The 20256-nt window shown below is 46.6% G+C and overlaps 1 protein-coding gene across 1 annotated transcript in view; it reads left to right on the forward strand.

Moving 5' to 3' along the window:
- The window catches only part of MDGA1 (MAM domain containing glycosylphosphatidylinositol anchor 1), a 148867-nt gene that overhangs the window by 41307 nt on the left and 87304 nt on the right, over positions 1-20256 (forward strand). Inside the window, exons 2-5 of the mRNA XM_075708086.1 lie at positions 8587-8726; positions 11533-11707; positions 15114-15310; positions 18142-18274. Coding sequence (XP_075564201.1) covers positions 8587-8726; positions 11533-11707; positions 15114-15310; positions 18142-18274 — 645 coding nt within the window. The remainder of the gene's footprint in view (positions 1-8586; positions 8727-11532; positions 11708-15113; positions 15311-18141; positions 18275-20256) is intronic.

The raw sequence follows: 20256 nt of genomic DNA on the forward strand, positions 1-20256 counted from the left end.
TTTCATCTCCTATGTTAAATGGTCCAGCAATGAAACAACAGCTGACTTTCAAAGTAAGCTGGTTTATAGATCTGTGTGCATGGACCTCTGTTGAAAAGTCACTGTTGTACCAAAGTAGCTTAAAGTATAAAAAGGGAAAGGAAATGCAACAAGCAGCACCAACAGTGGCTTTGGGAATGAGCTGATCTTGAATTCAGGGAAAAGAGGAGGGGGCAAAGCTCTTGGGATCCTTAGCGCAAAGCCCGTTTGCTTGCAAAGGTTATTAGCAGCAGATGCTGGGGATGTTGCCTGCTGGGCTTTGCTACCTGTGTTGACAAGCTGCAGCACGCCTGGGAAAGGCAGTTTTCCTGGCTGGTTGGGGATGTGCAGCTTCAGTGGCTCCTGCGTGCTGTGACAGAGGAACGAGAAGGGAGAGCAGATGTGTGAAATGCATGAAGAGCAGCTGACTCTCATCTGTCCGAGGCAGGCTTGGCTCTCCTGCGAACTGGCTGCTCAGAGGCTCCTGGTGATGGGCATGCTGGAAGCTGAAAGCACGAGGGCTTACAAAGGCCAGAGGGTCAGCAGTGTTTATTGATGCCTGTAACTGTTCATTCTCCTTCAGAGGGTGGTGGGTGCATGGAGCAGCCAGAGATTGACTCGGGGGACTGGAGACCTGGTGGGGGAGGCAAGGAACCAAACCTGCCAAGGAGCCTGGTGCTGGCCTGTCCTCTGGGGGCTGTTCCTGTAGTACGTGGGCCGGATAAGTGAGTGTCTGTGCTGCCCATGTGCAGTCGAGTTCCTCTCTTTGCAGCCCTCTTTTCTCTGACTGGACTGTTTCATTTTTGGGTATTTTACCAGCTGACAAACAAGTCAGTCTGTCAGTGGTCTCCAGAATAGAGGATGCCTGATTTCTCCCTCAAGCTGCTTGCCTTACCTGTGTTTTCCCCTAAAATGCTTAGGTGCTTTAAATAGCAACTAGGCAAGAAATGGGTTCTTGAGTGCAATGCTTTGAGCACTCAGTTTGGCAGGATCACCTCGTCTGGGCATGGCGCTCTGGCTCATTGGGATTTGCGGCAAGATTTAGAGATAGAGCTCAGGCTCTGAAGCTGGCACAGTGGGAAGGGGTTTGGAAAAGATCATAAAGTCTCTCTTATGGCCATTCCAAGACAGATATGCTTTTCTCATTTCCCAACCGAAGCTGGAAGCTCCCAGGACAGTATTGCTGAAGTGCATGCTCTGACTGTCACCGTATCTGGAGCCCCTAAAGATTTGAAGACAACCTACTTCATATTGCTGGCATTGAGTCACCTATACAAATTCCACTCAGGCACATGAGTTAGGCAGCTATGCAGGGTTTATGCCACCGTAATGTTGTTTGTGTAACATCTGTCATGATTCCTGTTAAACAAAGTTGGTGCTCAATTTTGCTCTGCTGCTTGTTACTCTGCAGTTAGGTGGACGTATGTAAGAAAATTTTGGGAACACCTAGGAAAACTAGTGAGCTGCTGCAGGCAGTGGAGTTGAGGATCAGGGGCGGTCATTGATGGTCTGGTGACTCTGATACTTTATTAAAGCACACGATACCTCTTTAGTTTTAAATTGAACAAAGGTCTTGGGAGTAGGTGTTGCAGCCACTGGGGGATGTATGCCATTCATGACATCCCGCATGACTTTGTTGCTGGCATTTTTCTAAAAGAAACAAAACTATAGAGATGCTTCAAGGAAGTGACATTGATTAAGCAAAAAGTTATTTTAAGACCATGCAAATCATCTCATTGAGCTTTGCAAAAGGAAAATCTGTTTCTGGAGCTGCAATCAGCCAGAGATGTAAAGACATAGTCTTAGTCTCTTCCAAGTAAAAAAAAAAAATCTCATGTTATTTTAAGTAGCCAAGTTTCATGCTCTGTGATTACTTTCCACAACTCTGTCATTTCTCTGTGCAGTTCCCATTGAAAATTATATTCCTGCCTTCTTGCTCAAGAGTGCTATGGAGTGTTGTGTAGGGTTAGACATGGCTGCTTTGCATATCTCTGAAGTGGCTGTGTTTCTTTTGTGGGTGGATTGATGTTTGTGTTTTAATCAAGATCACTGTGCAAATACCAAAGGAGTCAGGGACATTTTGCTGCTGAAATATGACATATGAAATATGTTCCTTGCTGCAAATTTAGGCCAGGAGTACAGTAAGCAGAATTGGTGGTGGGGTTTTTTGTGGTTTTTTTGTTTGTTTGGGGTTTTGGGTTTTTTTTTTTTTTTTTGAGTGTACATGGTTTAGGCTGCAGTGAGAACACTGATGCATGGGAGCAAAAGAGCCTCAGTGGAGATCTGTCTTTCTTGGGCTTGTAACCCTTAGTGTCAGCATGCAGGGAGGGCTTCATGGTGGCTTTTGCTTTAGGACAGCCTTGTGGTAGCACAGAGCTGCCCAGGCAGCACACCATGTTGGAAGAGTCAACAGGAGGATCTTGAGCAAGAGAGAAGTCCAAGAAGTGGGAAGAGACCTGGGACCATGGATGCGCTTTGCTCCTTAGCTATCCCTGGGGGTTTCTGCATCACCTCCCTCTCTGCTATGGGACTAGCCTGACCTTGCATTAAAAGTTGGAGCCGAATCAGGCTAAGCTGTACTGGGCAGCTTCAGCTGGGGAAGTTCCTTGCCTGGGCTGTGCACCCTTTGCCATTGTGCTGGGCAAAGAGGCTGGGAGGGGCTGAGCTGTGGAGGAAAAGGCTCCCAAGCAAGCAGAAAGTGCCAATGACAGGGGTTCCCCTGGGCAGGCTGTGAAAAGACATCCAGTGCCTGGGCTCGATTACACCCGCCCACTGCCATCTCCTCTTCCTCTGCTATTGTGCTGGTCTTAACTGCTGATAGGTACGGGCAGTCTTTCTTCATCCATTAATACGCTATTGATCCACAGCCCTGCTGACAGTGTTAATGGACACTGATTGTGTATTATTATTTCCATAATTGTCCTCAAGCTGGAGTGAATTTTCCTCTTCAAATGGCCCATCGATATCATGCCCTGCATTGTGGGCTGGAGCTGGCCTGGTTAATTTGTTTTGTCAAAAGTTTTAGCAAAGCCTGTGGTCTTCATCCACAGTGGAGCAATCAATGAGACCTCTGAGCTGAATAGTGATGGAGCACACAACAAGGCAGCTGCCATCCCCTCCCAGAGCAGGCACGAGCAAAGTGTTTTGTTTGACCGTCAGGATGCTGCCCCTGCAGACCTTTCCCATCTTACTAGACCTTCCTCTCTCCTGCTGGGTGTTGCTAGCACATCTCTTCCTTTTACTTATGTGCTGGCTTCTCTTTGTGCTCTTTTCTGCTCTGCTAAGGGGACATGACCCCTTCCTCAAAGGTCTTCATGTTTGTATGCCCCTGCTTTTCAAGCAGAGTTGTGGATTGCATGAACAGACAGGTTAAAATACTAACTAAAGCAGTGACTTCAAGGCCTGAGATGCTTCCTGGGTGCTTTGCCGTGCAGTGTCTGTAACTAACAGTGCCACAGGGCAATTCCACCTGTGGACAAGCAGTTACTGAGAGTGGCTGTTCAGCAAGGAATGCCACATGTGGATTTCCTTAATGAAATGCTTATTCAACCCCACATGCTCCATAAGCACCATGTATTTTCCCCCTTTCTGGGAACTCCCTTCAACATGCATCCCTTATATGCCACTTGCTCAGTATGGAAAGGGTGAGGAAAGGAGACAGGCAGGTTCTTGAGGGGTTTAAGCAGATTAGCAGCCAATGTCCCCCCTCTTGCTCCCATGTAACCGAGCAATGTGAGTCCTGGGAGCTGCCTGTGAGCAGGGATGGGGAAGAACCCTGGCTTGTGTGCAGAAGAGGCTGAATTATAATTACACAAGATGTATGGGAGGGTGTCATGTGCCTCGCAAAGCAGGGTGGTAGATTAAGCCTGAGGAAGCGGAAATCTCTAGGTGTAGCTTCCCTTTCTCCCCACCCTGCAGGAGGATGGTAGAAGAGGTGGGTGGATTCAATGTTCCTGTGTGTGTAGCTGCAGGTGTTGGGCCAGTAGCTTTGGAGGTGAATGTTCTTCATCCTCGAGGCCATCTGCAGGACACGTGCAGGTGGTAAAGGTGGTGGTGGGGCAGAGTCTAACAGTGATGGCTAGTGTTAGCCTGCTGAGAGGGCAGTAGTAAAGTGCAGTTGATGTTGTGCTGCAAAAGGGGTGAGCAGCCTGCCCTTGCAGTTGCTGATGTGACTGTGGGAGTGTCAATGCAGTATCTGTCACTGACCACCCTCTCTGTGAAGGAGCTCTCATCATTGCCATTGGAGCAATGGGATCTCAGGCTCAAAAAGATGAATGACTAGACCTGAGAACCAAATACAGATTACTCAGTCCTCTCCAAAAGACCATCTCTCCCCTTTTCTGCATTTTAATGATATTAGCAACCTCTAAGCACCAAGAGTCTCATAAACTTTCCAGATTATAGTAATAATAACATTGTACAGTACACTGCACTGGGAATAAAGTTATTTTATCCACTCCAATTTCCTTTTGTTTTAATGTGTAAATATATCAAGTGAAAGCATAGTAGGAAATCTCAGTGCAGAGGCCAAATGCATTGCAAGCCAGCCCTTTCTGACGAAAGGCCTAATGCTGCAGGTTCAGAGCCTGATTTTTTCCTTTGTAAAGCATCTGGCACTGGATGGCCCAATTTCTTTGGAGGATTTTGTATTGGGAGCCTTCCCTAAGTTGATCTGTCACCTGGAAGTGGAAAGGAAGTGATGATGCATCTGTTCCTCGAAATCTTGGGAAAAAGGGTAGGGAGCAACGTGTCCCCTCTTCCCCCACAGAGGTCATCAAAGGTCTTCCTAGGACCTCTGCTTTGGGGTTCACCAGCCTGAGGAGAGGTATCCTGCTCCAGAAGGACTTAGCAGGGCAGGTCATTATCTGTGCAAGGGCTGTTCTTTGTGGAGCACTGCTGAGAATGGCTGAGATTACTGCTTCATCTCCAGCACCTGGCCTCGTGCTCTGGCCTTTCTTTTGCCTCCTAAGGGCCTTCTGTGCAACTGTTTACTCTGACAGGCATGGTCCTGCTATCCTGTAGTGCTGGCAATGTGCAAACTGTCTGCATGCTGAAATCCTCCAGGAGACCTGGGGTGATGTCAAACAATAATGTATTCGTTCTGTTCAAGCACATTAAAAGTGCAATTAATCCTCACAATGTCTCTGCCCATCTGTAATATGGCATGAGGTGACTTTCCCAGCCTCTGTGTGCTGTGTCAGGCTGAGCCTGGAACTGAGACCTTCCTGAGTCTCACCTTGTGATTTAGTGCAATCCCCTAAGAGCTGGGTTGGTTCATTGCTCAGCCCTCACCACTTTGCTAATATCAAGTTGTAACCAAAGGTAGAGTTTCTCAGACTCCTATGCCATCTACCCAAATGCTTTTCTCTCCAAGACAACCCCAAGCTTTCTGACCTCCTTTTTGAGAGATCTGTGTTCACGTGGGGTTTAAGACATGGAAAAATGGTGGTTGTTCTGCTGGGCACCTTGTGCTGTGATTGCAAGAGAGATATTACAGCTTAAACAGTGGGTATTCACTTAAAGGGATGCCCTTTCCAATGAATATAGCTGAAAGGTATTAGTGATGTTAACACAGCAAGTTAGGACACCTATGAATAAAGCTGGCTGTGCACACCCTTGCTTGTAGGCTTCATTACAGCCTGGTGGACCAAGGGAAAATTTGGGAGAAGAGGACAAAATTATGACACAGGGCTTATCCCTAGGGTTGTCATTTTGCTGTAGACTAGTGCCATATAATGCTTTGTAGTGCCAAATAAGGATTAGTTTAAATAGTATTTCTATCAGACTCAGAGAGACACCAACAAATTACCATACGGTATTTTGGCACCAGAATAGTTGCACAAAACCCCTCTAATCCTGTACCACTGTACCTAATGATTTTGCTGTGGAAATTCCCCGTGTAGAAATGCCTTTAGGCGGGTGGCAGGAAAGGGTTACAGAAGACAGGTTAAATTATGGAAGTGGGATGGCCAAAGGGAAAAAATTTGTAAGTTGAAAGACTTACATTTTATACCATGTGGGGTACAGCAGAGCAACTTAAGGAAACATTTAACTGGGAGCTAGAGCTACAGATAAATATTCTGATTCTCCATGGGGTGGCTGGAAATTAGTTTTTGCAGCAAGGTCATGTTTGCAAAGGGAGAATAGAGCCACCAGCCGGCAAATGCAGCCCAGAGACTGTGAAGAGAGGTTACAAGAGCTTTGCTGCTGCAGGGTGTCAGGACCCCACTGAAATGCAGGCAGCACAGGTCGGGGATGGGGAGGAGTATGGTACAGGATGGGAAGAGACAGGGTCTCTCTCTTAATCATAGAGCAGGGATTTTTCAGCATCACAGCCTGGGGTCTCAGCACTGTTAGCGATGCTCTGCAGTGCACATGGGGTTAAAGGTCTGATGGCAGGTCTGCAGAGGACTGATCTGAGGGCTGAAACAACACAAGAGACTGCCATTTAGATTAAGGTGTATTGGCAAAGGTTATATAGGCTTCTGAATTACTCCTCTGCCACACTTGACAAGCATTCATGATGTCTTTTCCTGATAAGTCAGTATTTTACTTAATGTATTTACATATCTCTATGTATATACATACATGTATGTGTATACAAACACACAGATGTATGTAAGCACGTATATGGGTTTCTGCTTTCTCCTGTGTTCAACAAGACTCTTCTGCCATCCAGGCAGGAGGAAGGTCACTCATCTGCTCAGTTGTGTTAGTGAAGCTTTGACAGTCGGTTTCAGCATTCCATGATGCTCGAGTGATAGCAGGCATGTTCCTGGGAGCCCTGCAGAGGGGTAAGACAGGAGAGGCTGAGGGATTTGTCTATGTTTGTGCCATCATATTATTCAAATACACATGTTGCTTCTGTTAGTCAACAGTTTGGACAGTAATAATGATTTTAACAAAGTGCCACCACGCTGCAAAGACAGAATAGTTGCAAGAAGAGGGAGTAGCTTGCTGCACATGCAGTGCTGCTGCCTGGATGCCAGGTGGCTGTGGCAGGCTGTGGAGCCCCAGCAGCCAGAGCAGCTTGCTGCCCACTAGCCCTGTGTCCACCCTTGTGTCACTACTGCTTGGTCAGCATGTTGTGGTGACACTGGTTTGTAGAGGCTGACCTCAAAGGCGCATCTCCTCCACTGCCTGAGCCCAGCCTGCCCTAGGTCTGTGCTGCTGGTGCATTAAACCAGCATAAATCTGAGCACTTCCTTTGCCCAGATGATTGGGTTTAGAGCATTTTGGTCATGCCAAAAGAATGAGAGGGGAAAAAAAAAAGTAGTCTTTGAAGTTCAACTAATCTTGAGGAAAAAGTGGGTGCTCAGTTCAGCTTTAACAGGTTGTGCAAAATCTGTGCTTGTTTCAGAAGGCTCGCTAAGGCTCGTTGCTTTAAATCCTTTGATCATCTCCTCAGTGGTTTGTTCATTTGCATTGTATTTCCCTAATGGGAGCTAGAGCTGTGACTCCAGAGTCACCTGGAAGCGTTGTAGCAAGACGAGGAAGTATCCCAGGGGGACTCTCACTGAGGCACCGATTCTTGGAAACGTTTGTGAATTTCTTTGTTCCTTGAAGTGCAACTGAAGTTTTCTCCTTGAACAAGCACAGGTGTCCCGATGGGCTGTGCAGTCACCTTCAATACATCTCAGCTGCTTTGGTGATCACACAAACACTTTTAGAGTAGGGACCCAAGCGCTGTTTGCACAGGACTCTGGAGCTGAGGCTTTTTTCTTTAAAAAAAACCCATTCTCAGAGCTTGTCTCTCCCTGCTGTTGGTCAGGCAGACAGTGGGACATAGTTGCCGTTTGGGGGGCATGAATTTTTTAAACTTTATGTGGAAAGAAAGTTCCCAGAACATTTTTCCACAGCACTGGTCTTCACTTGTTCTCCTGGCCGGACTGGCAGTAACTGGGCTCCGCTTGGAGCCCTAGCTGGAGACATCCTTAAAGATTATGGGTCCCCTGATCCCACAGAGGCTGTTCCCTCTGGCTCAGGGCTGGGATAGGTTGCTGTGTAATTTTGGAAAGACTTGTTTCTCCTGCAGTATGTGCTGTGCCTGTTGTAGGGATGTGTGCTAAAAGCTGTACAGAGCTTCAAGTCCCTTTCTGGCTCTGCTCAGTAGTTATCCCAGTCCCCTGCAAGGTAAATCGTAATAATCGGGCCTGGTTTAGACAGACATAGAGCAGCTGTGATTTGACCAGGTCCCTGCTTTAACCACTTGCACATACTCCTCTCTGGGAGAAATGACAGCAGGGAATTCTTGGTCCTCAGCCTGTGCAGAAGGGTCCCCCAAAAAAGCTCCATATTCTGCTTTAGTGCCTAGAGCTGCTCATCCCAACAGGACCAAAGGTTTTAAAATAGCGGTTGATACCAGCCACCCAGGAGAGGGGGAAAATCGCACAATTTTGTATCTCCTGAGACCTTTGTGTATCATACCTAGCACTGTCTGGCTCTTCCCCTCTGTGGCTTAAGAGGTGGCTCTTTCACCCTGCCGTGGGAGCAGCCACCCTTGGCAGTGGGCATAAGGGGCTGGAATGCTGCTTGTTTCCCTCTTTACCTCTTCTTTCCTCTCTGCAGCTCCTGCTCAGGCCCAGATCATCCATGCTGGGCAGGCGTGCGTGGTGAAGGAAGACAACATCAGTGAACGTGTTTACACAATTCGTGAGGGGGACACGCTGGTCCTGCAGTGTCTGGTCACGGGACACCCCCGGCCACAGGTAAGCTTTCAGTCTTGCCTGTCACCCATGCTCCCCATGGCACTTCTTTGTAGTCTCCACATAAAGGACAATTGTGGGCAGCAGGGTGCCCAGCTTTCTCCTACATGTTGGAGTCAGGTAGGGATGTCCCATAGCACAAGCACTAGCTTGTTAGGGTATGAAGCATCTAGCCTACTTTCATGGAAAACAGTCCACAAAGCTTTGCAGAAGCCTACACAGACCTTCTAGTGGTCTTCAGAATGTGAAGTCCTCCAAAAAACTGAAAGCCCAAATTGAACCCCTGATACAAACCACCCTCAAATCTTTAACCCTCTTACTACAAAGCAGGAACAGCCTGAAACAGGCTAGAGGAGGCTTCCCACATATGCTGGCCATAGGAGTTAGTCCTTCATGGTCCATCAGTCTCTCGGCATCTCTGGATGTACAGACAAGGGGAACCTGCTTGGGGGAGTTTGGGAAGTTGTTTGTAGTACACTTCACTGAGCCCTGTGCAGAGCCCACTGGTCATTGTTTTATGGCCACTGACCAGAGTCAGATTCAGACTTGTAGCGCTGGATATATCCATGCTGTGGTCAAAGTCACAGTTCAGTGGAGAGGTATGGAGCTGAGCTTGGCTAACTGCTGCAGTGCTTCCCCAGAGTGCCTAGAAGGATGCATAGTCTCAAGCCCTATGCAGCCACCTCCCCACTCTTCAGATACTCAAGCAGGCTGGTTCAGTGTTAGTGTGGATGTGTCTATACAGATACTGGACCAGAGCATGGGTCTGCCCACTCCAGGACAGGGCATGGTAGGAGTGGCAGCTGGTGTGTACTACAAGTCTGGATGCGCCAGAATACACTCAAGGGAGCCAAGTACGATATGTTAGCCTTCTTGGCTCCCTTCCTCAATCTTGCCAAAGATATTTGTGCTGAGAAGCCATATGTCTGCATACAGCAATCAACACCTCTGTGGACTTGCTTGTGAGGAGCTACTCGGCTAAGAGGTGATGACAAAAGAGAGGCAGAGAGACTCAGCCAGCAGGATTTGAAATGGTTCATCTATCAAAGCGTATCCTGGAAACAATAAAAAGGAAATTATCTGAGCCAGGCCAGAAAAAATGACCAGCCTAGGCTTGTGACAGTGATGGGCAGATGATAGCTGTGTATGTCAGAAACGAGGAAGATGGTAGGGCTGGCCCTGCCTAAGGATGTTGAATGCGTGGGAACGTTCTGGCAGATTGTGAGGATTTGAGCCTGAGTAGCCAGAGAGATTGCTGGAGCAGAGCCTGATGCAGACAGCATACTAGTGGGCAACATTGTGGCTTGTCATTGCCTGGACATGCACAGGGGACACCAGAGCATGGAACCAGGCATGACCGGGGAGGCTGGAACCCATGCACATAAAACATGGCATGCGTCTTATCTCTGCCCTCCCTCCTCACGGATAGATTTCTTCCCCAGCTAAGCTCTTAGCCTAACCTTTGTTTAGTCGTTTCTTTTCCTTTCTATCAGTCAGTCATTAAAGCATGAAAATATGGCCAAAATACTTAAATGAGATCAAAATTGAAAAGATTACAGAGCTGGCTGAAGTATCCTTGCAAACAGGAGACTCTGAGAGTCTTGGGGCCCTCAGACAGTTTCATAATAAGCCTACAAAGGCTAAATAAATTCATGGTCATTAGCTCCAAAATCTGCTTAGTCTAGTGCTCTGGGAGTCGGATGTAGACACCCCTGCTCTTTCTAGAGTATCAGCATCAATCAAGTAGTGGCAGTGAGCCTTAGGCAAAGTCAGAGGGAGGAGTCAAGGTATCTGGTCCATCTCGTCTGTGGCCAATGCCAAATGAAAGTCTGTTTCCTTTCTGTTGGCTGATCTCAGTCCCAGAGTCTAGATGGGCACCAGTGTAGACCACCAGTCAGCAAAGTTTAGAAGGGAGGTTGCAGATATAGCAAACCAATGGGCTGAGAAAAAACATCTCTCTCATTTGCCGGACTGCAGAAAACAAGGAGGAAGCTTGTGTCACCACTGCTAGTGCTGCACCTCATTCCAGACATAAGAATAACTATTCAATCTTCAGGAGTGCTGCCCTCTTGCCACCATCCACCATGAAACATCATGCAGCTCTGTTGCCCCCATGAGCCAGGATCTTAAGACATGTAACATAAGGACAAAAAATGCAAGATAGCTTGAAATCTGAAGGGATTTTTTCCTTTTCTTTCCTGTATCTTTAAAATCAAAGCAAAAGCTTGTGTACTGCAAAAGGATGACTTATAAAAATAACATACACAGAGGTTCCCTGTAGGAAAGGGGCAAAAGCCAGATAGCAACTGCATTTTCTCACTCTTACTTGGAAAAGCAAACAGCAGAAATAGCCTTGCTGTCCAGAGAAAGATGAAAGAGTGTTGACTGCAATAAAAGCTCTGTAGCTGTGAGCTGATGTCTGCTGTAGCTTTGTGGCCTACCAGCCACCTGGGGTCCCAAAGCTTAATGCTGGAAGTCTTGTGCTGTGCAGATAGTGGTATAAAACTAACCAAGTTCCTGGGTTTACAGGGCCAGAGCAGGAGTGGTAAATATGCAGTGTGTGTTTCTGGGTGAACTGAGGGGTTATCCTGGACACTCGGATGTGGAAATTGGTGATGGATGAGAATCAGCAACTGGTCTGCTGAGACATAGTCAGATCAGCAGTTGAACTTTGGTAAGGTCTGGTGGTGTCGTAGGGCCCATTTTTGAGAATGGTTGGGGGAAGAGGAGCAAAGGAAGTGCTGCTGTCCCCTGAGATGTCTAGTTTGTGTCACTGATTGCCTGCATTTCTCTCATTCTTCTCGTTCAGGTGAGATGGACCAAAACCGCTGGCAGCGCATCGGACAAATTCCAAGAGACGTCAGTGCTTAACGAGACCCTTCGGATTGAGAAGATCCAAAGGCTGCAGGGGGGCCGCTATTACTGTAAAGCAGAAAATGGGGTTGGGGTCCCTGCCATCAAGTCCATTCGAGTAGATGTGCAGTGTAAGTCGTTTAGCGGCAACCCAAACCTTCCCACAGTTCTACTGTATGTCTCTGCTTCGCTGCAGGGCCAGCAGGGAGCTGCATTGCCCTAGGACCACGCGCACCTGATTCAGGAGCAAAGGGACTGCTGTGGTGTCTCCCTAGGAGATTAGAACCATCCACAAAAAAGATAGCTCTACCTGTCCATATGAGTCATTCCTATCTAGGTGCTGTGATGTCTCACTTCCAGAGGTCCCTAGCACTTGTCTGGGATGTAGCATTGTAGATGGCTTCTGCTTTCTTTGTCTTCATTTTGAAGCTGGTAGTGCTTGAAGCAAACCAATGCTTTTTGAAACTGGTAGTGCCTCAGATGCTTGGGGCATTTCTGAAACCAGTGCCCTGCTCCCAGCATTGCTACCTCTGCAGCATGGTGGAAACAGAGCAAAAGACTGTGAGATGCCCCTGAGGAGGCTGAGCTGTGAAGGGGTGAACATGAAGGAATCTGTGAGGACCCCTTAGTTTTAGTGATTCAGCATTTCTCTGGCTGGTTGCAATGTCCATCCTTCTTGTGTTCTGGAGATGCTGTTAGTGGTTCTCCACCCTGGGCCCCAATTTTTGAAGGTTTCTCATGTTGGCTTAATGTTGTTTATTCTTGGGCTGCTGTGGCCAAAAGGGAGGGAAATTAAACTTATCCAATAATCCCCATATGGGAAGAATCCAAGATTTAAGGTCTAGGCAACTTCTGAAGAGATTTGCTTTCTTGGGGAAGATTACCATTCTGCTCATTGTCCTTGGTTATCCACTACTCCAGTTTTTTTCAACCCAAGTAACACCAAATCCCTATTCTCACTCATGTCTTCTGAGAAGGCCTATCCAGCAAGAGGTTGATGCTAAGATGTAAAGTGTGATAAAGCAGCTGGAACTCTCCCCGAACTTGTCACCACCTGTTCCCACTCTCCTAGCAAGACAGTCTTCTGTACTGAGGTGCTCTGTGGTTATCTGTCAGTGGAGCAACCTCCAGGCTTCAAAACCCCAGTACCTGTCTGGAGTTTGGGCAGAGCTTTGCTGACAGCAACTGCTGCCTGACTGCTTCCTCTTAGTCCTATTGTCCAGCCCTACAATGATACAACCCTCACGAAGTATGCTATAGACTTGAACGTCCTTAGGCTTTGGTAGGTTCGTGATCCGCAGTTGTATTATATGGCTTGGAGCAGCTCCCATCTCTGTTCCTTCCTTGCCCTACCCTGTATTGGAGTACTGTAGTGTGAGCACCATCCTACAGGCTGGGAAAATAGATTACTTCATCAGCAGCCACTTTGGATAGGATGAGCATTTCTTCATGGGCATTGCATAGCTTTGTTTGGAGGAGTTCTGACACCCACCTAGATCTGCTTGGCTTCTCTGCCTGTTTCTTCTCCTACATGTGGTGGAGGCGTATGATCACTCTCCATTGCAAAGGGGACTTGCTTTTCTCAAACCTCAGTATGACACCTTGCCAGGGTCTGTGTCTCTAAGAACAGGACTGTGGCATGAATCTCTTTATGCCCTGAATGTGCTCCCTTTACTTCTGGCGTGCAGGCTGGAGCTAGAGTGATGTAGTGTCCCATGGTCCCTCGTGCAGCTCTGACCTGTAGAACTATGGGGCTAATGGGGTGGCCAAGGGCTTTCTCATACTAACATCTACTCTGCAGATGGACTTGGTAACGCACCTCTGTTCTGCTCACTTGGTTTTTGGGGAGGAGAGACTATTTTCTGCTAGTATTTGCAGTAGGTACAAGGGAACACATAGGAAAAGCCACAGTTTTTGTTGAACGCTCACCTGGGCAACCTTCAGCTGAATGAACCAGAATTTGAAAACAAACCCCTTCTTTCCCCGCATCCCAATTTGTAGTTGGAGGTAAGTAATCATCCTCATGTGAACCTTGGTGTCCTTGACAGCTAGCGCTAGTCCTTACTCATACTTTTAGCGTTAGACAGCAAGGTTGTGTGGAGAGCACCACTGGTGCCAAGAGGATATTAAACCGGAAACACTAACCTGTGTAGCAAGTTACTCCTTTGCCCCAAGTGGGCATCGAGTGAGGCTTTAAAGTATTGGTTAGATGCTTGCAGAGAGGCAGCTGCTGTTTGGAGTATTTCCATGTGGGAGAGAGGGAAAGTAAAGAAAGAGAGAGAAAAGATGTTTACAAGCTTATATTGTGCATGAAACATCCCATGTGATCATCTCCATGAGCAGCCTTGGGCCAAATTTATCATTTGTGGAGCTCACTGACATCAGTGACGTTACTTGTACATCAAGGACATACTTATCATTGTAGGTCTTATTTTAGCTTTTCTCAGGAGGGCTAGACTTAGGGCTAGACTTAGAGCTGACTGCTACAAAAGAAGGCTGAAAGATTCAAGGGAGGAAATGTTTAGCAACTGAAAGGAAGATGTTGTTTTCTGTGTGGGGAGTAGCTGGGAGCCAGGAGACCTGAACGGTGAGTATCTTCTTTGGTCAGTAAGGGAAGTGTTTTGCCATGCATCCTGCTGAGAAATGGAGCCTCAGAAGGATGGTAGCTACAGAGTTACTCATGTAAAGTGTGAACAAATAAAGGAGGGTTAAGGACAAAGAATGGGGAAAGAGGAGAGGCTGTGCCCAAGGTCCTGGTCCGAGAGAATTTGGTGTAAAATTCAGTCACCCTATGGCTACATGGAGAGCAGCCTTTTTTCTCCACCTGTGTTTTTGTTCAGTCTTGGGTGGGTTGGGATTTTTTTTTTTTTGTGCCTTGTCATTGTTCTGCTAATGGCTCTACTCATATCTCTGAGCTGTGGTGTGGTCAAGCTGGAAATCTCAGGTACCATTACAGTTGCTGTCTACCAAGCATACAGCTTATTAAAATATGCAAATCCACAAGCTGACACTTGTGATTCAGCAGAGAACATGCGTTATTTGGATGACACATTAGCCGAAACACATCCATACTTCCCCCTTCCTTTCTGGGAGTCAGATTTCCAAACCTACAAATCTCTAAAATAAAATATCCCAGTTTCCTGGGATCCTTCTGACCTCTCACTGAAGTAGAGAGCAGTAATTTGGGGTGTGGGATGTCACTGGGGAAGGTGAAGCAGGGCACTGGTCTGAGAGGAATGTGGCAGGCAGGCAGTTTGCTCAAGGACCATGTAGGATCTGCAAACCAGAGGGTGCTTTCTATTCTCTGAATGTTGTGCGGTGAGCAGGAGAATTTTGGCTTCTTCTGTCTGTTCCCTTTAGATATTGTTTGTGTTACCTGCCCTCAGATCAGCTCTTAATTCAGCAGTTCTCATCAGCCAAATATATGGGAGCTTCCCCTCTCCTCTATGGTGCCTGGAGCATCATCTGCTCTGCAGGCTGTACATGCAGACCAAGCTTCACTAACAACTCCTGCGGCACTCCCTACCTTCCTTCCAGATCTAGATGAACCTGTTCTCACCGTTCACCAGACCATCAGCGATGTACGTGGCAGCTTCTACCAGGAGAAGACTGTCTTCCTCCGCTGTACTGTTAACTCCAACCCACCAGCTCGCTTCATCTGGAAACGGGGAGCTGAGACGCTTTCCCACAGTCAGGACAATGGTGTGGACATCTATGAACCCCTCTATACACAGGTGAAAAAAACCAAACCTCCACCAGCTTGTGTTGAGCTTCTTACTGATGCAGGGCACTCCGTACTGGATGGCGTTTCTTTTCCTGTGTGTTTTGCGATGCTGGGGAGAGGGTGGTGGCCACTGCAAGGAGCACTGTTTCCAAAAGGGCTGGTAGAACCTACTTCTGTAGGTGGGTTCCCAAGGGACAAGAGGAGCAGAGCAGCAGGAGGGAATATGACAGCCTAGAATTCCCTTCCCCTTTTTGGCACTGTCCCTGAGAGGGTCACAGCTCCCTTAATGAGGTTACGTGGCTGTTGGATGGCTGTGACTAAAATCCAAGTAAACAATCCCAAGATTTGGTCTCCTCTATCTCCCATTACTTTTTGGGGTTTTTTTTCTTAATTGAGTGCCCAAGCTCCATAAATCAGGGGAATTGCTTCCTGTTTAGCAGTGTGAGTGAACAGCAGGAATTGCTGTGGGATCCATGAGGCAAATGATGAAGAGCTTTTCCTAATGGCCGTAAATAACAGAGGCAGCCCAACTGCTTGGGCACTTTCTGACTGTCATCCTGTGGCAGGGTATCCACATTCTTCCTGCTTCTCCTGCTTGCCTATGCTGGATTTGCCCTCTGAACACCACTTTCTTCACAGTAATTAGCCTGCCAATGCAGTGGGAGACGGAGGGGAATTTTTCTTTCGCCAAGGCACTCTGGGCATGTTATCCTAAGCTGAGCTCTGGCTTTGAAAGTCCTTCAGATGCTAACCAGCCCCAGCACTTCCAGCGAGGCCATTTGGCAGCACGAGGCAGTGATGGGTGGGAAGGAAGGGCTGGAAGGGCAGCTCTCCAGGGCACCCATTTCATCCCACGCACCTCCTCGTGCTCCCAAAGCTGGGCCCTGAACGCATTCTGGCTGAGTTTGATTTCTGAGCAATGCTCCAGGCAACCTTTCAGTTAATGTAGTCATGTTCATATTTTATTGAAACACGCCATCTCTGTAGGCCATGGAAATGGGCAGTCAAATGGAAACATTCAGGGGGATGAGGAGAGAGAAGGGAACTGCAGGTTAGCGGCGGATTTGTGGAAATGCTGTAGGTCAGCACTACTGTTGGGCCCTGAAGAAAGCTTTGTCTAGTCCAGTGTTATGAGGCATCCAACCAGGACATCCCTGGCCTTAGAGAAAGCCACCATGGGCTCTTCCAGCTTTCACTAAGCTCAATGTAATTAACAGGAGACATTGCTTAATGAGAGGATGTCTTAGGACTTGAGATATTTTCTTCAGCTAAATAAGGGATCTGGCAGAATTTCACCATTTTGCAGCATTAACATGTAAATGACCCAGCATCCTGCAGCTCCTGTCAGGCAGCGTTCCCACCATGATGGGGCATTCCCAGCTCTGAGAGAGGGTGTTAGGACTGCTGTGCTCACACAGGTGTGCCCTTACAGTCGTCTTAGCACCAGCATAAACCTGTGAGTCTGGGTTGGTAAGAGTTGAAGTTAACAAAAACACACCTCTGCAGCACTATTGGGAGGGGGAAATCTGGCTGGAGCTCAAATGCCCTATGTTTCAAAGCGCCCTTCACAGGGGGTTGTGATATTGTCTTAGAGATGAACTGGTATCAGTGTCAGGTTTGGGTAGGCTTTTACATTAAAAAGGAGTTGAAGACTTTACTGTTTAAACTTTTAAAAACTTATTTACACTGAAGGTTTATACACATTTACTAATCAATAAACAGGATATATATGACACTAAGTAAGTAGTTGACATGCACATTATAAATGCCATCATTTGTGTGGCATAGCAACAAATCTCAGGGGACAGGACTTTCATAGGGTTATTGGTCTCCTAGGTATTTATCTTTCTAATTTACTCAGTTCAGATCCTTGTTCTCTGCATATTAGCATGCCTGAGCTCATCGTCCGGTCCCTTGAGGTTGTCCTCGAGAGGATTTGTCGTGCTGACACCTTCTCACATTTGCAGGCAATTATGGAATGGTTTCTCCAAAAGAGATTTAGACAAAGACAAGGAGAACAACAGTGACAAGCGGTCATGGGAAGACATATGAGTTGCAGGGTGTACAAACCACAGGATGCGTCTCAGAGCTTTCCACATTCCATAAATAAAAATCTACATAAGGCATCTATTGTTAATTTAACAACTTGATTCTGTTTCTATAACAGGCCAGTAACTAATGGAGTGCCAGGGAGTGATTTTGTTTGTTTGTTGCCCTAGTATGAGAAAAGGCTATCAAAGTCCATCAGTCACTCTGGGTTTACACCAGCATAAATGAGATTAGAATCTCGAGAAGGGAGATCAGAAAGTTTTGGGGTGTTCTTTGAGTATTTCTCTGAATTATCTTTTTCCCCCTCTACTGCAGATTTTTACAGCCTAACTGTTGAACTTGTCATATTTAGGCCAGCATTAATGCCTGAATCTGCTCTGATTTACTTTGGTTTTGGAATGTTGAGACCCCAGTGATGTCCCTTGGGTTCCTACCAACATCTTGGTGTGAGATCTCAGGGTCTGTTCTGGGACATTTAAGGTTTTTCAAGTTCTGCAAGATGATTCTGATGGCAGTTGAGAAATTGTGCCTAGACCTGTTCAGCAGTGCTTTCAGGTTAAATGTCAGTCAGTTGCTGGGTGTTTTGAGAAATTCTGGAGGTAGAGTTACCACTGCAAACATTTTGTGTCTCCTTTATATATAGCTAGGGGGCCTTGGAGTCTGCACAGTTCCTGAAGTGTTGATGGGAACTACTGGTAATCTTTAAACTTTGGGACAGGTTATGTACTTGCAATGATGAGCTGTGCTTTGTACACTTGTGTGTTCTTTCCCCCCTTTTTTCCCAACTCCCAGGGTGAAACCAAAGTCCTGAAGCTGAAGAACCTGCGGCCCCAGGATTATGCCAGCTACACGTGCCAGGTGTCCGTCCGTAACGTCTGCAGCATCCCTGACAAATCCATCACCTTCCAGCTCACAAACACCACAGGTAAGAGGGGATGCAGAGGGTCCCCGCAGCCCTCCAACCCCTTGCCTGCTCAACAGCTATTACCACTCCAGAAGGGTAACACAGCACCCTGTCCAGGGCCTGCAGCACCTCGCGTTCATGTACATGGCTGCTAGGATTACAAATCCTTCACACAGATGTTTTATGGCCAGGGATACTCTAATTTCTTGGAGCTCTGCGTGTAGCTGGTGCCTTGGCCAGGCCTGCTGTGAGATCATTAAAACAGACTATGTGTAGGTGTTGAGGCACTATGTAGTTTTTAATCCAGACATTGGTTTATTTATTTATAATTCTAAGTGACTTTAAAAATAGATGCCATACAGTCTAGAGCAGGGCAGATGCTGCAGGAGTTCTTACAAATAATTTATTTGTGTGTGACTCTGGCCTGGTTTACCAGGCTGCACTCTCAGCACCTGCCAGCTAACGGGCTCCGCTGGTGCCAATGTTTGTGGAAAGCAAATATCTCCAGTGCCTTCCCAATAAATAAATTTTACACTGATGTTGATACTGGCAGTGCTTGAGGGCACCTCCAGTTGTGAACAGAATCAGGCTGATGCCTCTTGCTTGACCTGCAATACTGACTGATAACTGAGTATCATGTACCAAATACTTGAAAGGACCTGATTGCAACCTGTCCATTAAAAAAAAAAAAAAACCCAACACAAAACACACCCACCAAAAAAACACACCCACAAACCCCCCACATGTGTTGAATAGTTTCAAATAATAAGTAAATGTCAGGAAATTGCTTCCAGCCCTGGGTATTCCATGATCAGAAAGAAAGGCATTGTAGTTGTTTGAATTATTCACCTCTCTAATGTAACACAAAGCAGTTTGCATCCCTTGTGTCATTTTTGTGCAGTGGAAACAGAACTCTTTTGATGTTGCCAAACTGTTGATGGGATATTGTTGATACTGCATAAATTATGTTTATTGATCTGACTTTAGCCCAAGGTGCTGAACAATAGTTGCATCATTTTATGTAAGAAGAAAAATAATGAGTTTAAGAAAGTGAACTATAGCTAATGTCAGAAAAATATATTCTCTATGTAGTAAGATCTCAGAACATGTCTCAAGCAACTCGCACACTGAATTTCTCTCAGGATGAGACTGTAGCGAATGCTGGAATATTCCCTTTAAAAACTTATCTTGTGCTCATGATGAAGAAAGGGATCTCATACAGCTCTTCTTCCCTGTTGTGTCTTTACCTTTGAAGAGTTAGAAAATCAAATTTCTCTTCATGTCCACTCCCCGCTGCCAGCCCAAGCACAGGGAAACTATCCTTCCTTTCAGTCCAGCCCCTTTACTGAGTGAATAGGAAAAATGTATTTTCAGGCTACAGCCAAATCAGAAGCCAGTGATATGGCTGAATTTACACCAGCTTCTTAGGTACTTACCTAAGCTCTGAACCTGGACCATGTAGCACATACATCTAGTTCTTTTTTCCTATTGTTTATTTATAGATGCATATTTATACATAGTTACAGTGGAGCCTGACACTACAAGCTCAAGGGGGCCACGGAAAATGTGTTCCTAGCAAATTGCATTAAAAGCTGGCAGTGAAAATGAAGCTGACATTGTGGTGTGAGCAGGGTTTGTGTTAAATAACACAAGTATATTTAACGTGAAATATTATCTGACTTACTTGCCCTGTAGGTAGTATTGTGCATAGATGAGAAAATATTTAAAGAAAAATCTTTAATTCTCTCCTTTTTTGCATAGGTCTTTTCCTTCTCTCTTGCACTTGTGTTCTAGCAGCCTCCATAGCCTTGGCTGCACGCAGAATCCTGAGCAACTTCATTCAGGATGCCTTCACCTTTGCAACTGAAGAGGCCCCAAAGGGTGCCGAGGTGCATGGAAATTGATCTCTTAAATATTTATAGACCTAAGTAGCATGGACCTAGAGGAGAATTGGTGGGTCGGGTCATGTCAGGCCAAGGGAATCTTCTCTTCCGAGTTCAATT

This window comes from Pelecanus crispus, chromosome 3, assembly GCF_030463565.1.
Source record: "Pelecanus crispus isolate bPelCri1 chromosome 3, bPelCri1.pri, whole genome shotgun sequence".
NCBI classification, from domain to species: domain Eukaryota; kingdom Metazoa; phylum Chordata; class Aves; order Pelecaniformes; family Pelecanidae; genus Pelecanus; species Pelecanus crispus.